The following is an 18,073-nucleotide window of genomic DNA, read 5'->3' as shown; positions in this document are numbered from 1 at the left end:
TCCAAGTTGGGCTACCATGGTACTCTAGTACCCCAGAAATGTACTGGCTCTCTCCCTTCCATTTCAGCAAAAAATTGTGGTACCTCAACACTAAGATGCAAAAAGTTTATGTGACTAATCAAAAGAAATGGAAAATAAAAAAGAGGAAACCCTAAAAAAGTACTTAAATAGTAGTTTTCATGTAAAATCCAAGTTCACCCATTTAAAACTCCCTAGGAACCAGATGATAAAAAAGTACTTCATACTATGCACTCAGGGCAGGGCACAGAATTGACACATGAAAGCAAACAACTCATCTAGGAACAGCAACTAATACAGCCAAATGTGGCTAAAACAAAACTGGCCTGGGCAGAAGACAAAAACATTAAGTTAGGAATTTAAAGAGGATAGACTGATTAAAGAGGTTAAAGAGGATAGACTGATTACATGTAAGCATTTAGCTCTGCAGCTTCTCAAGATATTGCTAAAATAAAAGTAAAGAAATATTTTGGAGAGCCTAAACCTGTAAGAAACCAGAAACATGGTTTTAGAAACCAAAAAGCAGATCAAATGGTAATGACTCTACATCTGAAGAGGCTGAATTCTACATTAGCTTAGAAGAAAACCAGACACCTGGTTTATATCAGATTTACATTTATACCAAAAGACCTCCTATACTCCCAGAAGTGATGTTTCCAGGGTTGAGGCAGAGAAAATATACCACGGGCTGAAGCATAATGTGGTGCCAGAAAGTAAGTTAAGTGCTCAAAAAGCAAGGATGAACACACCAATGCCAACCAGAAAGAGCTTCCCTGGCCAAGACTGGAACAGCTTAAAAAACAAAGCAAATAAAATAGTATTGGGTTATAACTGAAAGAATACAATAAATACTCAGAAGTCTATATCGATATAAACATATAAGTAGATATATGGAGAATAGGGATAACTCTTCTTCACAGAATTCCAATGAATAAACACAGAAATAATGAGGAAAATAGAAAATTGCTATTAGACTGCACCAGTAATAAGACAAGATCCATACATGGATGCTAAAAATTAGTAGGCAGAATAAGTTTAAAAAGAAACAAGATAACTGCATACTCTCCAATATTTAATAATTACTAAAGAGGAAAATAGTAACTTTACAAGTGGAGAAACCCAGCAGACACCATACCCAAGAGATCAAGGTTAACGCATCACTAGCAGTACATCATATTCCCCAAGACCTCCCATATGATGTACTGAGGACACATCACATCTGTAATATCCCTCTCTTTAATTCCTAACCTCATGAGAGAGGTCATAAATCATGAGAAAATGTCAGACAAACCCAAATTAAGGGACATTATACAAAATAACTGTTCAAAAGTGTCAAGGTCAATGAAAGAAGGAAAAGGTGAGGATCGTCGCAGATAAAAGGAAACTAAGGAGACAAGACAACAGAATGCAGCATAGGATCAAGAATTTGGATCTTGGAACAAAAAAAGCCCATTAGTGGAAAAACTAGTTAAATCTGGTTAATTTCTTACTTTTGATAAGTGTTCATAGTTACATAAGATGTTAACATGAAGAGAAGCTCGGTGAAACGTATATGAGAATTCTCCAATCTTTTTCCAACTTTTCTACAAAAAAAACTTTAAAGGAAAATGGGAGGGGAAAAAAAAACCCTAAAAGGCACAGAAGCTGGCATTTTCAGACACCGTGGGAATAAGGGTGGGGTCCAAACTAGAACAGATTGAAATTTAAGAGGCAGTGAGAACCTCCAGGCCCCTCTTTTACTCCTTGACCCTCCCTGGCAAAAGGCCAAATGACCTCGGAGAGCATGAAACAGGGTGTCTCTGCACTAGAGGACGCCAGGCTCAAATGAATGTGAGGAATGCCATACTGAAACCTGGAGAACAAATGAAAATGTATTTACATTCTTTTACATTCTTAATGATTTTCCTACTCAACTCCCAAGCTTGTCCTCTCCCGGCATAAGATCAGAAACCTTTTCTGGGAAATCAGTCCAGCACAAGATAGAAGATGTGTCATTGGTAATCTGCAAGGAAGTTATTCAACTATATCCCTCTACAGGGAAAATCATAATCACCCACTTGTAGGGCTTCTAAGCTTTTTAAGGCACCTCTTTTAAGAGCTGACTTGGAAGGATCACCAGCCATCTCATATGAAAGACAAAGCCCAAGCAAATAAACACAAAAAGGAAATCTGGAGGAAAGGGGGAATACGCACAGAGGAAAACTATACTAATTTCCCAACAGGGATAAGAGAAGCATTGCATCCACAAGTCAGAAACGGAATATTTAAAATTTTTTCAGGAAAAATAAAAAGAGTGCTTGGAAATTATAAATATGATGGCAGAAATAAAACCTCAGTAGAAGAACTGTAAGATAAAAGTTGAGAAAAATTTCCCAGAAAGCAAGGGGAAAAGAAATGTAAAATAGATGAACACAGACAAGAAAATTAGAGAAAGCAGTCAGTAGACCCAACGACTAAACAACAGGAACTCAAGAGAGAACAAAGAAAACCAATGAGGAAATGAAAAAAATACATTTAAGGAAATTTCCCAGAACTGATGAAATACATTTCTGAACGAATAAGACTACCCTGAACTCAATACAAATGGATTATAAAAGACCTATACCTATTCCCGCACATAATACAGGAATTTCAGAATTGTAGGCCAAAAGATTCTCTAAGCTTCCAGAAAGGAAAAAAAAAGTTTCAAAATAGTGGGAAAGAATCTCCTAAGCATCTGATGCCTCAACAGCAACAATGAAAAAAAGAAAACAGCGGAGCAATGTTTGCAAAATTCTGAGAGAAAATTTTTTTCTAACCAAGAATTCTCTGTCCAGCCAAACTCTATAAAGCAAGAGAAAAGAAACATTTTCAGGCATGTGAGGTCTGGGAAAAATTGTATCTCATCCAGAGACCACTACTGAAAGTGGTCCTCCAAAATGAGAAAACAAGCAAAGAAAGAAGACATCAGATACAGAACGAGGAGACCCAATACAAGAGAGACCTGAGGGGGTCTACTAAGATGACAGTAAAGGCAAATCTAAGACAACAGCTGCAATTCAAAAAAATGTAAATAAAAAATTAGTAGGTTTGAACAAAATAAGACGAGATTTACACACTTGAGAGAGAGTTTGGACTAAATCACAGTTTCTCAACAGTGTCACTAGGGACACTTTGAGCCACATAATTCTTTGTTGAGGATGTCCTGTGCAGTATAGGATGATGTTTGGCAGCACAGCTGGCTTCCACTACTAGATATCAGTAGCACACTCCCTGCCCTCCTTCCACCCACCCAACACCGCCAAATGTCCACTAGGTTGTCCCCTGTTGAGAACCCCTTGGCTAAATGAAGTACACAGAAAACTAAACAAAAGCCAATTTAAAACAAAAACAAAAACCATTAACTCAGGGAAAACAAGATGTACTAGAAAGGAAAATAATCACAGCAAACTACAGGGCTCAACTATGAATAGCTTATAGTCACATTGAGTACTGATGTAACCAAAGTACTTGCAATATGACAATACCGGGAAGATTAAGCAGGATTGAGAAGTGTGTCTCTGAGTGGCTAGGGAGAGCAGTAAACCGTATCTTCCACTGTAAGAAGTCAGTAGATAATGCCTTAAACTGAAAAACCAAGAAGGAACACTACTAGCATGCTATTTTGAGATATGGAGATAAACATCAAAAAAATGAGTTGAAAGTGGTTGTCTTTGAAGAGCCTGAAATAAAAGGGAAGGAGAATTTGCAAACGACTATGTTTTGTCAATAATCTTGCAGAACTATTAAACTCTTTTAAATGTGTGCATGTATAACTTTGATAAAAATTAAACTTAAAAAAAATCAACTGAAGCTGGATTATGAAGTACTTTCACTGGTGAAGGCTGTGCGTGCAGACTTAGAACCAAACAGCTTTATAACTTTGAGCAAGGTCCTCAACCTCTTTAAACCTTACCTTCTTCATCTATAAGATAATAAAAAATAATAGCTGTCTTAGAGGGCTCTTACAGGAATTAAATAAGATAACATATGTAAACTGTTTAGCATAGTGTCTGGCACACAGTGTTTATAAACAATACCTATTATTCACTTGGCAATCAGAGGGTAGTAACTATAAACTTTCGAAGTAAGTAAATCATAAATTCACCTGTTTTAGAAACTAACTGACGTTGTGGAGAGGACAGCTTAGGAAAGAGAACAGCCTACAGGTCAAAACAAAACAAAACAAAACAAAACAAAACAAAACACCACTTAGCAGGAATACATTTGAATGAGAAAACAGAGGCAGAGCCACAAAGTGAAAAGTAAGGATACAAGTGATGAACTAATTTAAATATAAGAAAAAGGAAAAAGGAGGAGTCAAAAAAAAATCTCCCAACTTAAGCAAATCAATAGATGCTGACAACACTAACTGAACAGAACAGGAAAGAAAAGTGTTGAGAGGAGAACATGACGAGAGAGAAAAGATCTTGATATTACCTACATTCAATTTGTGGGTCTTAAGAGTACAACCAACTAGAGATATCGAGTATGCAGGTGGAAATCTGAATCTAGAAGAAGAGAGGTCAGGACTGGAGACAGAAATGGGTATATTACAATGAAACGCTGAAGCCACGCAAGTGGATCAGATTACTCTGTGGCAAATACACAGAGCAAGAAGAGAGGGAAAAGATAAAAATCAGCATAAAAAACAATATAATACCAAAAATTACCTCAAAAACTACAATTAGTTCATTTAAATTTCTTTTTTTTAGTACTGTACATGCCCATTGTTGAACTATGTAAAGAAAATCTAAATATAGCTCAATGATCCAGATATCCAAGAACAATAATTATTATTTTAGAGTATTCCTTCTAATCTTTAAGTGCGCATAACCCTAAATTGTCCATTCTTTCCCTGACAAATTTGGAATCATACACAACTGCATTCAGTTTTTTTGCTTTATTAAGTGGACATTTCCCCAATGGTGTCTGAAATACTAATGATTTTTATTAAACACTCCAATATATGTAAACCACGGTTGTTACTTGACATAACTACCAAACTGCCTTTTACTGGTAAAGGAAAATCAATACTCCAAATATTTTTTTTAAAGGCTAATTTTTAAAGAATGGCCAAAACCAAGAAAGATCATCGCAGCATATTTCCTCAAGTAATTAGGAAACATAAAATTAAAAGAATATTCATTTGACATTGACCGTAGTAAATACTGATGGATTTTATTAAATACCAGATAATAGAGGGGTGCTTGGGTGGCTCAGCCAGTTCAGCGTCCAACTCTTCGTTTCGGCTCAAGTCATGATCTCACGGTTCGTGAGTTTGAGTCCAGCATTGGCTTCTGTGCTGACAGAGCAGAGCCTGTTTGGGATTCTCTCTCTCTCTCTCTCTCTCTCCCCCTCTTTCCCTCTCTCTCTTCTCCTCCTGTGTGCTCCCTCTCTCTCAAAAATAAATAAATGAATAAAAGAAAAACAGGTAACAAATAAAAAATAAGTTGTTTTAATGTTTTGGGAGTTCTCAGGGAGCCTGGGTGGGTGGCTCAGCTGGTTAAGCATCTGACTTCGGCTCAGGTCACGATCCCACTGCTCGTGGGTTCAAGCCCTGCGTCCAACTCTGTGCTAACAGCTCTCAGCTCACAGCTTAGAGCCTGGAGCATGCTTCAGATTCTGTCTCAGTCTCTCTGTCCCTTCCCGGCTCAAGCTCTCTCTCTCTCTTTCTCTCTCTCTCTCTCTAATATAAACAAAAACGTTAAAAAAAAATAATGTTTTGAGAGTTGTCAATATCAATGGTCTTCATATAAGACCTCATATGTGAGGTCACTGTGAAGCTCAAATGAGGTAATATATACAAAGCACATATAACAGCATCTGACATACAATAAATGTTCCATAAATATTGGTTATTACTATCGCTACCATTAGTTCCATATAGAAGCAGTAGTTACTGCATGGAAAAGAGAAAGAAATGCACTGAGATATGAAACTAAATACTCTTTTGTCTTTTCTTTCACTTTTCCATCTTCTCTACATTTATACACTCTGGACATCACTTTAAGTACTATGGTTAAACCATTAGTAAATATGTACCTTATCCTTAATTACACATAAGACACTTGAGGGAAAAATGAATCTCTCCTATTTCCTCTATACATTCCTTACATGTCACAGTACAGTAATATGCACAGTGAGGACTCAATAAATATTAGTGTCACAAATCCTTATAAAGAAGGAGAATAATAAAAGCAACAAAGCAATAAATAAAAATTGGGATAATAGTAAAAGCAAGAGATCTGAAAGCCAATATTAATACAATTCAAAGAGATAGAATAGAATGAAAAAGTGAGGTGAAAAGCTTTACTGTTAACCACAATGAACAGATCACACTCTCTTTGCTCTTCTCTAGGTACAATAATTTAGGAGGGATACTAAAAACACTGGACTGTGTCTAAAAGAGAGCAACTGAGAAAAAGTTAAAGAACTGAGGACGCTCAGATTGTAGAAAAGAGGACTGACTTCCTACTCCCCTCTCACATCTTCAACAATGAGAAAAAGCTATCCTATGGGAAATGATTTAGGATTTCTCTGTTGTCCAAAGGCAATCATCAAAAAATGGCAGGTATAGAGGTCTAGACTTCTCTCAGCTCAAAAACTTAAAATAACATCTTTTCTAAGGCAAAGATGTTATCAGAGATTAGTCATGAAAATGTTCAAGCAAAGGTTGGAAAACAGCTTGCCAACGGTGCTGTGGAAAACATCCAAGTAGGGGATAATTGGTTAGAATTCTAGGTTTCTTTACAACGCTGTCACCACATCAATGAATATTATTGAATATATGTTCCAGAAAGGATACTGTCCTAGACCTATAATGTATACAAAAACAGAAAACTGAGAAACACACACAAAGATCTCTGCTGCCAAGGAATTCATAAAAAATAATATAAAAATGTGGGGGCACCTGGGTGGCTCAGTCGCTTAAGTGTCCGACTTCGGCTCAGGTCAGGATCTCATGGTTTGTGAGTTTGAGCCCCATATCGGGCTCTGTGCCAACAGCTCAGAGCCTGGAGCCTGCTTCAGATCCTGTGCCTCCTTCTCTCTCTACCCCTCCCCTGCTCACACTCTGTCTCTCTCTCTCTCAAAAATAAACAAACATTAAAAAATAATAATATAAAAATGTATATTACAATTTGAGACTATAATAAATATCACCAAGCACTATTCATTAGTTGCCAAATGAATTCCAGTCATATGTAAAGGTCTCCTAAGAAGGAGAAATCCCTAAGGTTAAAATGGTCATAAAAAGATTTTTACAATAAATGAGCTATGGGGTGTTTAAGGAAAAATGTATACAAAGAGTCTGAACAAAGAAGTAGCAAAGAGGTGATAGTACAAATAGAAGTAAAAAGCAAGTTACAGAGAAACCCGTTTGGCTGCATTAAAAACTTGTTTCATGGGAGAAGAGATAAGCTGAAAAGGAAGGTTGTGGCCAGAATCAACTGTACTAGGCCTTGAATACAAAGCTAAGTAGTTTCAAATTTATCCTGTAGACAGCATCTATAGTAACTACTCAACTCTCCTATTGCCACAGACAACAGTAAATAAATGGCATGGCTGTGTTCCAGTAAAATTTTATTTATAAATACTAAATGTGAATTTCATATATTTTCATGTGGCACAAATTATTCTATTTATTTTTTTACAATAACAGCCATACAAAAACGGGCTACGAGCTGGATTTGACCCACAGGGTTTACCAATACCTGTACTACACTAAGCTGCCTTCTTTGGAGTGGTCTACGATACATTTGTCCTGGAGCTTCAGGGATGAGAATAATATATTATTCATTCAACAACTACACACATGCATGAATGCACACACCCAACCAAGATCTAAATCTAGTAGAGGTAAGAGGTTCCCCATACAAAGGTCCTAAAGACAAAACGAAACAAACAAAAACAGAATCCTCTAGATTGTTGATAATAAGCCATTAGAACCAAAGCAAGTTTTTTTTTAAATTCTACAATTTATTTTCACATAGCAAATTTATTTAGTTACACACTACTCTTCCAGACCCTCCACGTTACACGGAGGGATCTATAAATTAGAATATAATCAATGAACAGTGCAGGGATGTGAGTTCCAGTCCTCACCCTCTAATTTACTCATGTGATCCTAAACAAGTCACTTTCAATCCTCTGGCCCTATGTCCTCATCTCTAAAGTAAAGGGATGTAAGTTACTAGATGATCACTATACTCTCCCTCAGCGTTAGCACTGTATAATTCTATTCCTACTACAAAGACCAGACAGGAGATGACAAAGACAGAAGTGATAATTAAGGACACAGAAAAGACATTGACTAAATGAGCAGGCAGATAAGACAAACAGATAGGAAAAAAAACAAAAAAGTACAATATCACCAAAAGCAAATGCAACAGAACACCCAAGGAAGAGAAGCAAGTAAGAAGAATTCAGAAAGAGTATGGCTATCAAAAAAGAACTAGGTAGCTAGCTAGCTTAAAAAGGCAAGAACTTCAAGTGACAGTCTTAAGATGTGAGACTACTGTGCATGCTTCCAGGAATCATGAGAAGAGCCAGGGAAAAAGAACAGCCTGAAGATGAATCTAGATGATGGGGGGTTGAGGGGGGAAGGCATATGTTCCAAAAAATATAGAAGAAGAAAAAACTGGGATGTGCTTGAAGCCTTAGGTAAAGGAGTTAGTCTTAAAGGAGAGGAAATTAAAATCCAAACTTTGGTAAAAGCAGCATTATAGTATCAGCTTTTACACAACAGATATTTTTCTGCAAAGTTATATATCCATAACGTGTTTTTTATACACCAATCAGGGAAATCTGATGTTGCATTTTCTTAACGTTTCACCTATATTATATTTTTCTAATGGTCAAAAAATTAAGAAAGGACTAACTTTGGTTTTTGTCAGAATGAAAACCAGCAGTATGTACCTCTAAAAGAAAATGCATGTTGTATCTTTCTTATAGCAACTATTACTTCGATCCTTGCATAAGAGTTACTTAGGTAATAAGGTACCTCTCCCCTAAATGAAGCTCAAGGAACATTACCAGTGTTCTCTTTCTTAGTAGCTTTGAAAGCTCCCAAGGCAAGAATTCTGATTAATTTATCTGCTTAGCCACTTTGCACAGAGTTTGTGATGTTCGATGAATAAATACTGACACATGATACCGGAGTTTTTAAAAAACTGTGCTTGCAAAACAATATCATCTGACAAAGTTAGAAAAATATTTTTATCATAAATAACTCTAATATCACTTTTGCAGTGTCAGAGCTTGCTTAAGTAACAACCAATTGCTACAAAGCAACTAAAAAAGCAAAACTAAGAATTTTTAAGGAACATCACTTACAAATACCAAGATTCTACACAGCTCATTTCAAAAAGACACTGCCTCTATTTAAGGTATATGAGAATAAAAATCCAAAGCATTAGCCTGATGATTAACCAGTTAAAAATACACATTTGGATACGCTGAAGATATTTATAAAGCCAACAGAGATACTATTAATATGTTGAAATTCACTGGCCAGTGCTGGATTCTACCATTAACCTTCTACTACTATTCAAGAGAAGCCAAGATGTCAAGGCTTCTCATATCACTTGCTTTTAAGAATTCAAGAAGTCACCCAAACTAGCATACACAACCCAACTACAAAAGTAGTTCAGCTCTCCATATGGTAATGTTCGGTTACCTCTTACCTTTACATGAAAGTCACATTAACTTTTTCAACGATCTTCGATAGGCCCCATTTAGGCAGGCCAACAGTATTTACCAAGTAACAGGAGTTCAAAAAAGTCCTAACAGTTAACTCTGTCCTCCCACAGATCTCAAGTTGGGTGTAGATTTCACAAGCCCTGAAAGCTACACACTGCCACTGTCAAAACCAGAAGAAGCACCGTCACCCTGTCGTGCCCATTACCAACTGTTACAGAATTTTGTCTTCAAAATTACGTTGGCTCAACATGTTAAATAAGTACTTACAAGGCCACTTTCTCCCCCAAAGCTGGACCTGATCCCTTCCACTCCGCTCCTTTATTTGTCCAGCCCGACAAACGCGAGAAAGGAGGTCTCGACTCCCCAGGCCCCTTAGCTCCAGTCAGGTCTCCCAACTGCTCACCGCACCCACCCTACAGCCCCCACCACAAACCTCCTCCTTCCCTCACAGCCAGGCCCGCACAAGAGCTGGGCCCGCAGCCGACCCCTCGCCCGGGCCTGCTCTGCCTCGAGCGGACGCAGGCCTCGGGCCTAGCCTCCTCCGCTGGCCCCTCACCTCTTTCGGGACCAGTTGGTTCTCCTCGCCGGGCACCATGGCTCAGACTCCGGCCGCTCCTCTCTGCCCGGCCGGGGGAGGGGGCAGGGTGGTGGCGGCTTTCTAACTCAGGAGAGAATGGCAGCGGCAGTCATCCTCTCCACCGTCTGCGTTCCGGCAACCGCGGAGGCCTCAGACTGGGCCTCAGACACCAGCGCGCAGACACCGACCCACGGCTGCTCCGCCGCTGCCGCCGCAGCCGCCGCCGCCGCCGTCGCCTTCGTCGTCGGCCCCTCCCCCAGCCCGCTGCAATCAATGGAAAAATGGCGGCGGCCGCTCTCGCGAGAATTCGGACCGTCGGGCTCCCAGTCCCGCGCCAGGCGCCCAAGGTGCCGAGGCAGCTGTCGTTCGCGTCTAATTACCTCAGCTCTTACTCAGCCCCGGGATGTACAAAAGTGGTTCAGCGGCCCTGCAAACGCCTTTCGTGGGAGGGATTCTGGACCGTCCATCTCGGGACTCCCCCTGCCGGCAGGGAGAGGGCCAGGCCTCAGAATACTCCATGCCTTCTGGGGCTCTTCGGACCCGCTGCCCACCAGGGAAAGAGTCGAGCCGAAAACTCCTTCTCTGACCCTACCACCCCCCCCCCCCAATACGGCTCTCCCTGCCCGTTAGAAAAGCGGCTGAACTTCAGCCCCTCTTCACATAGCCCTGGCCTCTTTCTGGAAGAGAAGGCGTCACGGGCGGTCTCTCGGCCTCCGCCCTCAGACGCGGCCCCAGCCTGAAGGAACTGCGTTTTCTTTTTCGCCTCTCCCTACCCTCTTGATGGCACCGGCTCGAGGGACCTCAAGGCCATTTCCTGCGAGGGGAGGCAGCAGCCCTCGTCTCAGAGAAACGGTGTCACTCTCCACGCACCTCCCCCGCCAAACACACACACACACCCTCCATTAGAGCGGCACTCTCCTGCCCCCTTTATGGGAACTTCCTTCTCCCGACAGGTTCAAGTCTAGGACTGAGATCGCTTCTGCGAGTAGGGCTGCGGTTTGAACATACCATCTTCTTTAAGAATGTTTTCAGAGTACTTAAATCTCCTCTGTCAGCATTGTGCTCTGTTTTATACTAAACAAATTAGGCAATAGATATTTTTCCAAATCTCACTCATGAAACCTTACTTTATGAAGACTCATCAAGGGGTCCCTCGTGAAGACTTCGGTGGGTACAGAGATTTTACACCGTGCTGAGATAATATAATCCTGCCATATTCCTAACACCCACAGCGTTAACTACCTGTACTTGTGCTCTCCAAACTTTTATTTTTAATTTTTTAATGTTTATTTATTTTTGAGTTTATTTATTTATTTATTTATTTATTAGCGTTTATTAATTTTGAGTGAGAGGGGCGGTGGGCAGAGAGAAAAGGAGACAGAATAGGAAGCAGATTCCAGTCTCTGAGCTGTGAGCGCAGGGCGCAGATGTGGTGCTTGAACTCACGAACTGTGGGATCATGACCTGAGCTGAAATCAGGGGCTTAATAGATTGAGCCACCCAGGGGCCCCTCTCTAAACGTTTTTTGATTGCATTCCCCTATTAGCAAAAAAAAAAAAAAAAAAAAAAAAAAGTGTGTGTAAGTCTGTATACTTGTGTAAGTCATATACACATCCTGCTATATGTGACATAAAACGTTTTTAATATGTAAAAAGGATAAGATAAAAATAAACATTTAAAGGTAACTGTAAGAGTTATTTTTTATATTAATGGTAGAAAGAATTCTTGTTACTCTCACTAAATATATTTAGTGAAAGCAATATGATTGACTGGGTTTCAATGGTTTTTAAAATCTTTAATACCTTCTGAAGCAGTTATTAAATTGTCTGATTCAACGTTCAGGCTATTTCTGTACCTCATTTTAATGGCTGTCATAAGCTGGAAAAGATAACTCACAAAGATATGTAAATCTTAATGGAAGAAGTACATCTTTGGCTGTTCTTACTAATGCAAGTATCCATTTTTATCACTTCCATCCACCAATCATGAAAAGTTTTTATTGAAATTCAACTAACTTTCTATCTTTCCTGATGTCAGCCAGAAAATGTTGCATTTTAAATTGTTAACAAATGGGTTCAGAACTCTTTGGAATTCATTGCTTGGAAGAGTTTTCAATAGCTTAGAGAATTCTGCCTTCAAGTTTTAATGTACATGTGTAAGATTTTTTTTAGGGTACTGACCTTGTCTTTATTTAAAATTTTGAGGGGCGCCTGGGTGGCGCAGTCGGTTAAGCGTCCAACTTCAGCCAGGTCACGATCTCGCGGTCCGTGAGTTCGAGCCCCGCGTCAGGCTCTGGGCTGATGGCTCAGAGCCTGGAGCCTGTTTCAGATTCTATGTCTCCCTCTCTCTCTCTGCCCCTCCCCCGTTCATGCTCTGTCTCTCTCTGTCCCAAAAATAAATAAACTTTGAAAAAAAAATTTTTTTTATAAAATAAAATTTTGATATTTTGTTCATCATAGATGTTTGCATTAATTTTGAATTTTTAGGGGGCACCTGAAGGGCTCAGTCAGTTAAACGCTCAACTCTTGATTTTGGCTCAGGTCATGATCACGTGGTTCATGAGATCTGTGCTGTTAGCACAGAGCCTGTTTGCGATTCTCTCTCTCCGCCTCTGCCCCCCACTCCAAAAATAAGTAAATTAAAAAAAAAAAAAATGTTGTAGTAAGATACTATTTATCTTGATTACTGAAGTTGTGGCTGTCCTCTTAAATTTTGCACCGGAGGGGAATGCCTCACCTCACTTACCATTGTCTCAGCCTTAGGTAGCACACAAACCATTTGTACATTAAACTCCTATAATAGAAATATTTCCAAATCATTGATTTCAAAATGTCCTTCCCACTATTTAATAAGATGGTTTCTGTACAGCTCATGCTAGAAGTAGATATGTCATCTCTCCTATCACCTTTTTTGCTTATGTTTGCATTATTGTCTTCAACTCATGTTTTTTTTCCAGAAATCTTTTTCTAGCTACTTTCATTTTATTTATTTATTTGTAAATAATTTATCTTTTTGCTAGCCTAAATTTTTATTAAGTGTGTTAGAAGAACTAGCAACATTATATTCCCCTACATTAAAGCTTTTTCTATATATTAAATATAATTTGTCAAATTGGTTTCCATTCGACACCCAGCGCTCATCCCAAGAGGTGCCCTCCTTAAGGCCCATCACCCACTTTCCCCTCTCTATTTATTTATTTTTAAGTAGGCTTCACGCCAGGCATGGAGCCCAACATGGGGCTTGGCCTGAGATCAAGACTTGAACTGAGATCAAGAGTCAGTCACTTAACTGACTGAGCCACCCAGGCACCCCTAGCTTCTTTCCTTTTAGTGAGGGATTAGTTTAATGAAATAATAATGTCATTGGTAAATTTTCTTAACCCAGCACACATAAACTGGAATAAATCACAATATATTAAGGAGCGCCTGGGTGGCTCAGTAGGTTGAATGTCCAACCTTTGATGTAGGCTCAGGTCATGATCCCAGGATTATGGGATTGAGCCCTGCATCAAGCTCTGCTCTGAGCGTGAGGGCTGCTTAAGATTTTCTCTCTCTCTCTCTCTCTCTCTCTCTCTCTCTGTCTCTCAAAAAAAACCCAAAAAAACCACACAATAGATTAAAATGAAAGAAAATGAAAAAAATCCCTGAATTATTCCCCACATTGCATAACTCATAATTTTTACTCATTAATAGTGAGATGCCAGTGTCAATCTACATATTAAATATTCGTAAGACTTAGTTTTTTTATGTTTTTAGATAAAAATACCTTTTTTAAGTTCTAATGTTTTCTTCCCATGATCCACCTTCTCTGGTTGTAGTCTTCTCTTTGGAGACCATTGACATGGCTGTACTAAAGCCTGATAGGTTGGCTGTTATGCAGTAAATATTTGTGAAGTATATGAATGCATGAATTGATTAATAAATAAATGAGCAAATATTGATGTCTGGCTACTCTTCCTACTCTTCCCACTCTAAATTAAGTTACTAATATTACATGCATATGTGTTTGTTTATTTTCTATATGGATTTTATGTCTTCATTCCTGAACACTCTGGTGGACACCAAACTTATACATACATCTACCTTTTTGATGACTTGAAACATCTCAAATTTAAATTGACCTGAACAGATCATTTTTGATTTCTGAGCCTCCCCCACCTTCCTCCTGCAACATATGCTCTGTCGGCTCTCTCTACCTCAATAAATAGCACCATCATGAATTCAGTTGATCAAGCCCAAAACTTAAAAATCTTTATTTCACTTTCAATTCATTACTAAGTGCTGTTGCCTCATCCTCTGACATTTACCCCAATCCAACCAGTTCTCTTTATATCCACTACTTCCCATCCTACTCCAATCATTATCTTTTCTTGCCTGGACTACCTAATTGTCTCCTAACTTCTAGAACTCAAACTAGAAGCTCCTAGCTTCTATTCCTATCCCACAAAATTCTTACTCCACAAAATGTCTAGAGTAATCCTTTTAAAACATATCAGATTGTATATAATTCTTAGTTAAAACTTTCTCTTAGTTAAAACCTTTCAAAGATTTCCTGTCCCACTCAGCATAAAATTCACATCCCTTGCCATGGCCTACGAAGCCCAATGCAAGCTAGCCCCTGGCCACTTTGTTCATCTCATCTACCACTCTTCCTTTTATAACAATGACCCAGCCACTCTGCCCTTATTGAAGCTTGTTAAATAAACTAAGTTTACCTCTGCCACAAAGCCTTTCAGTAGTTAATCCCTTTTCCTAAACATTCTTCTCCCAAATCTTTGCTCTTATGTAGTTCCATCTGGTCATTTGGGCCTCTCAAATGTTACCTCCTCAAACAGGCTTTTCATGACCATTCAATCTAGGCTGATTGTCCTTAATGTTTCCTCTGTGCCTATAAGAGTGCCTGGCACAGGCTTAATAAATTTTTATTGAATTAATGACATTTCTTAGGGGAGATTCACACTTTAAAAAATTGCCAGGACTGGTGTAGGTCAGAAGCTTATAAATTGTTTTGGATTATTTTTCTTGTTCCCTTCACTTTAAAAAGTTCATAATATAACCCCCGTCAAAACATGAAAAAAAAAAAAAAAGCATCAGGCACACCTGGACTGGGGGGACATTCTACAGGATATCTGGCTAGTGTTCCTGAACACAGTTAAGCTTAAGAAAAACAATTAAAGACTAAGAAACTGTCACAGACCAGAGGAGACTGGGGAGACATAACAACTAAATGCAGTGTGGTACCCTGGATTGGATCCTGGAACAGAAAGGGAATATTAATGAAAACACTGGTGAAATAAAATAGATAGTTTGGTTACTAACAATGTTCCAATGTCAGTTTCTCAGTTTTGACAAATGTATGATGGTAATGTAAAGGGGAAACTGGGAGGAGTACGTGTGAACTCTCTCGTTTTTTCTTAGCCACTTTCCTGCAAATCTAAAATTTCCCCAAAATAAAAAGTGCATTTAGAAATGTCCATTGTAATATGTAAGGCATTTCTTTCCTTTCTTTTCTTCTTTCCTTTCCCTTCAAGACCCTTTACAAAACATTTTAAACCATTTTTAAAGCCATATAGTCAAAGTCACATTGTATAATTTAAGAGCTAATGATGTTTACCACTCTAACTGCAACTACCAGTAATACTGTTAAATGTATTCCATAAATGTGAATAGAAATTTTCACCATGACTATGTTTTAATAAAGTTAAAAAGATTTTTTAGTCAGTGTGATATGGCTTTGGACCCCTGTTTTGAGATTTAAACTCAGACACTTTTCCATATAAGACCTCTCTGAATCTCTTTTTTCTCAAGTAGAAAGTGGACCGTTGGCATTTATCAATTTAACATTTGCAGTTTCGGCCAGAAAGGTCCATGACAAATAACCCTCCATATATGTGCTAGAAAGGAAGTTTAAATTTTATCATTAGCCAGAGTATAGAAGACTGGATAGCTGAGGGGTTGAAAGAATAAGCTGAGAATCGCTTACCTGAATTTGAATCCTACCTCTGTTATTATTAACTGTGTGGTTTTCCTTGAATAGGTTTCTTAAACTTACTAAGCATCAGTTTTATTATCTATAAAATGAGGATAATAATGGCACCACTTTTTAAGGCATATTAAATACAAAGAAAATAATAATAATCATAAAACTGTAACAAGATATTTATTTATTTATTTATTTATTTATTTATTTATTTATTTATTTATTTATATACGTAGCCAGTCCTGTTCTAGGCACTTTACACATATTATTTCATTTAATTATTTCAGCAGCTTTATGCAAAACTACTCTATTATCCCCTTTTTGCAAGTGAGGAACTTGATATATAAAGACTGTGAAACATGCAGCACACTGTCCAGCAAATATGAAACAATCAATATGTACTGGCTATAATTATTCCAGCCCTTGACTGAGCTCCATGAGGGATTATACAGCCCTAATTATGCCTGGCATATAGGTGCTTTTAAATATTTGTGGAATAAATGAGTAAATAAACCAGTCATTTAGCTAGTGAATAAATCTTGTTAATCATCCAGCAACTGTACGTTGACATAGTTTCTTTATTGCCTCCTCTTCTCCACTTAGGTAGTATCTCCCTGAGAATGCTTAAAATTTTCTTTTGTAAAAAATAGCTCTGAAAAGAAGTTCTATTTGCAGTGAAATTGCAAATCTATTCGCAATGAAATTGAAGAAATTAATAAAGTGATGGCTCTTTGCCATGAGATAGGCTCTTTGATTAAGTGAGAGAGTGGAATGTAACCTTAGTCAAAGCCTTATATTTGTGATGGAAATGACATCAATAAAGAAGCAAGAAGAAACAATTTTGAGAAACTATGTTCAGTGAGTGCTTCCACCACTGGGGTTAAAAAAAAAAAAATTCCTCAAATGAGTAGAAAACCCAGTAAACACTGAAAACATGAGTAACTCTTGGTGTAAAGATAAGAATAGGAAACATGATGCTCAGGAAAATGTAATCCAAGAGAGAGCTAGGAGCATATGCAAGTATTTTATGAAGCAATTAGTGAAGACGTTAGTAGAACTCTCAACCCACTTTGGCCTCAAAGAGAGATGGGTTCAAGGACCTGACATAGCATTTTCCATTGATATAAACTAAAAAAAAAAAAAAAAAAAAAGTCATTGCCAAGGAAGTGCTTGCCTCTTTCTGAGCTGAAGATGTTTATAAAAGAAAAGGTTTATGGGTTAGTGTCTTCAACAGCATAAAAAGAGGCTCACACTAACAGAAAGTGCCTTACAAATATATCAAAGGAAGAGACACAAATATCAGAGCTTAATGAAATCAAAGAAAACTGACCATGATTCATCCTAGCTTCCTCTAGGTGTCTACAAACCCTTAAATTTCAAGGTCCAAAATAAGGAGGAATCCAATAAAACAAAGTTGGAGTCACGGTGTTAAACCTTTGAATCATTTCATAAGATCTTTGTAATAGTGTAGTGCTTACAAATTTGGTGTTTGAAGACATCTCAGTATTCCTCGAGAATATCAAGTGTTCTTTGCAATAATTACTTTACTAAATTGTGAGGATTACACATAATGTATACAGAGGTGAATATTTTATAATAATGTTGTCATGGAACAAAAACAAAACCCAGAGTTTTAAGGGAAAGATGGTAATTAAATCTTTTCAACTTGTGTGTAGCATAATGTTAATATAAATAATGTCAAGAGACAAAATATTAGCTGGAAGAATATTTGCACCAAATATAAGAAATGGCTAATCTCCTTAATATAAAAGAACTCTT

At 38.1% G+C, this 18,073-nt stretch overlaps 1 protein-coding gene across 3 annotated transcripts in view; it reads right to left on the bottom strand.

Annotated features, from left to right (window-relative positions):
• The window catches only part of USP47 (ubiquitin specific peptidase 47), a 107,000-nt gene extending 96,432 nt beyond the window's left edge, over nt 1-10,568 (bottom strand). For 2 of the 3 annotated variants that reach the window (XM_030332513.1, XM_030332515.1), the window contains exon 1: nt 10,295-10,483. In XM_030332513.1, coding sequence (XP_030188373.1) covers nt 10,295-10,333 — 39 coding nt within the window. In that variant the 5' untranslated portion in view covers nt 10,334-10,483. Of the gene's footprint in view, nt 1-10,294 lie in introns of all 3 variants that reach the window. The other variant, XM_030332514.2, reaches the window with a different exon arrangement.
• Between the last annotated feature and the right edge of the window lie 7,505 nt (nt 10,569-18,073).

The sequence above is a fragment of the Lynx canadensis genome, chromosome D1 (assembly GCF_007474595.2).
Source record: "Lynx canadensis isolate LIC74 chromosome D1, mLynCan4.pri.v2, whole genome shotgun sequence".
NCBI classification, from domain to species: Eukaryota; Metazoa; Chordata; class Mammalia; order Carnivora; family Felidae; genus Lynx; species Lynx canadensis.
This window is presented reverse-complemented; position numbering and strand designations above follow the sequence as displayed.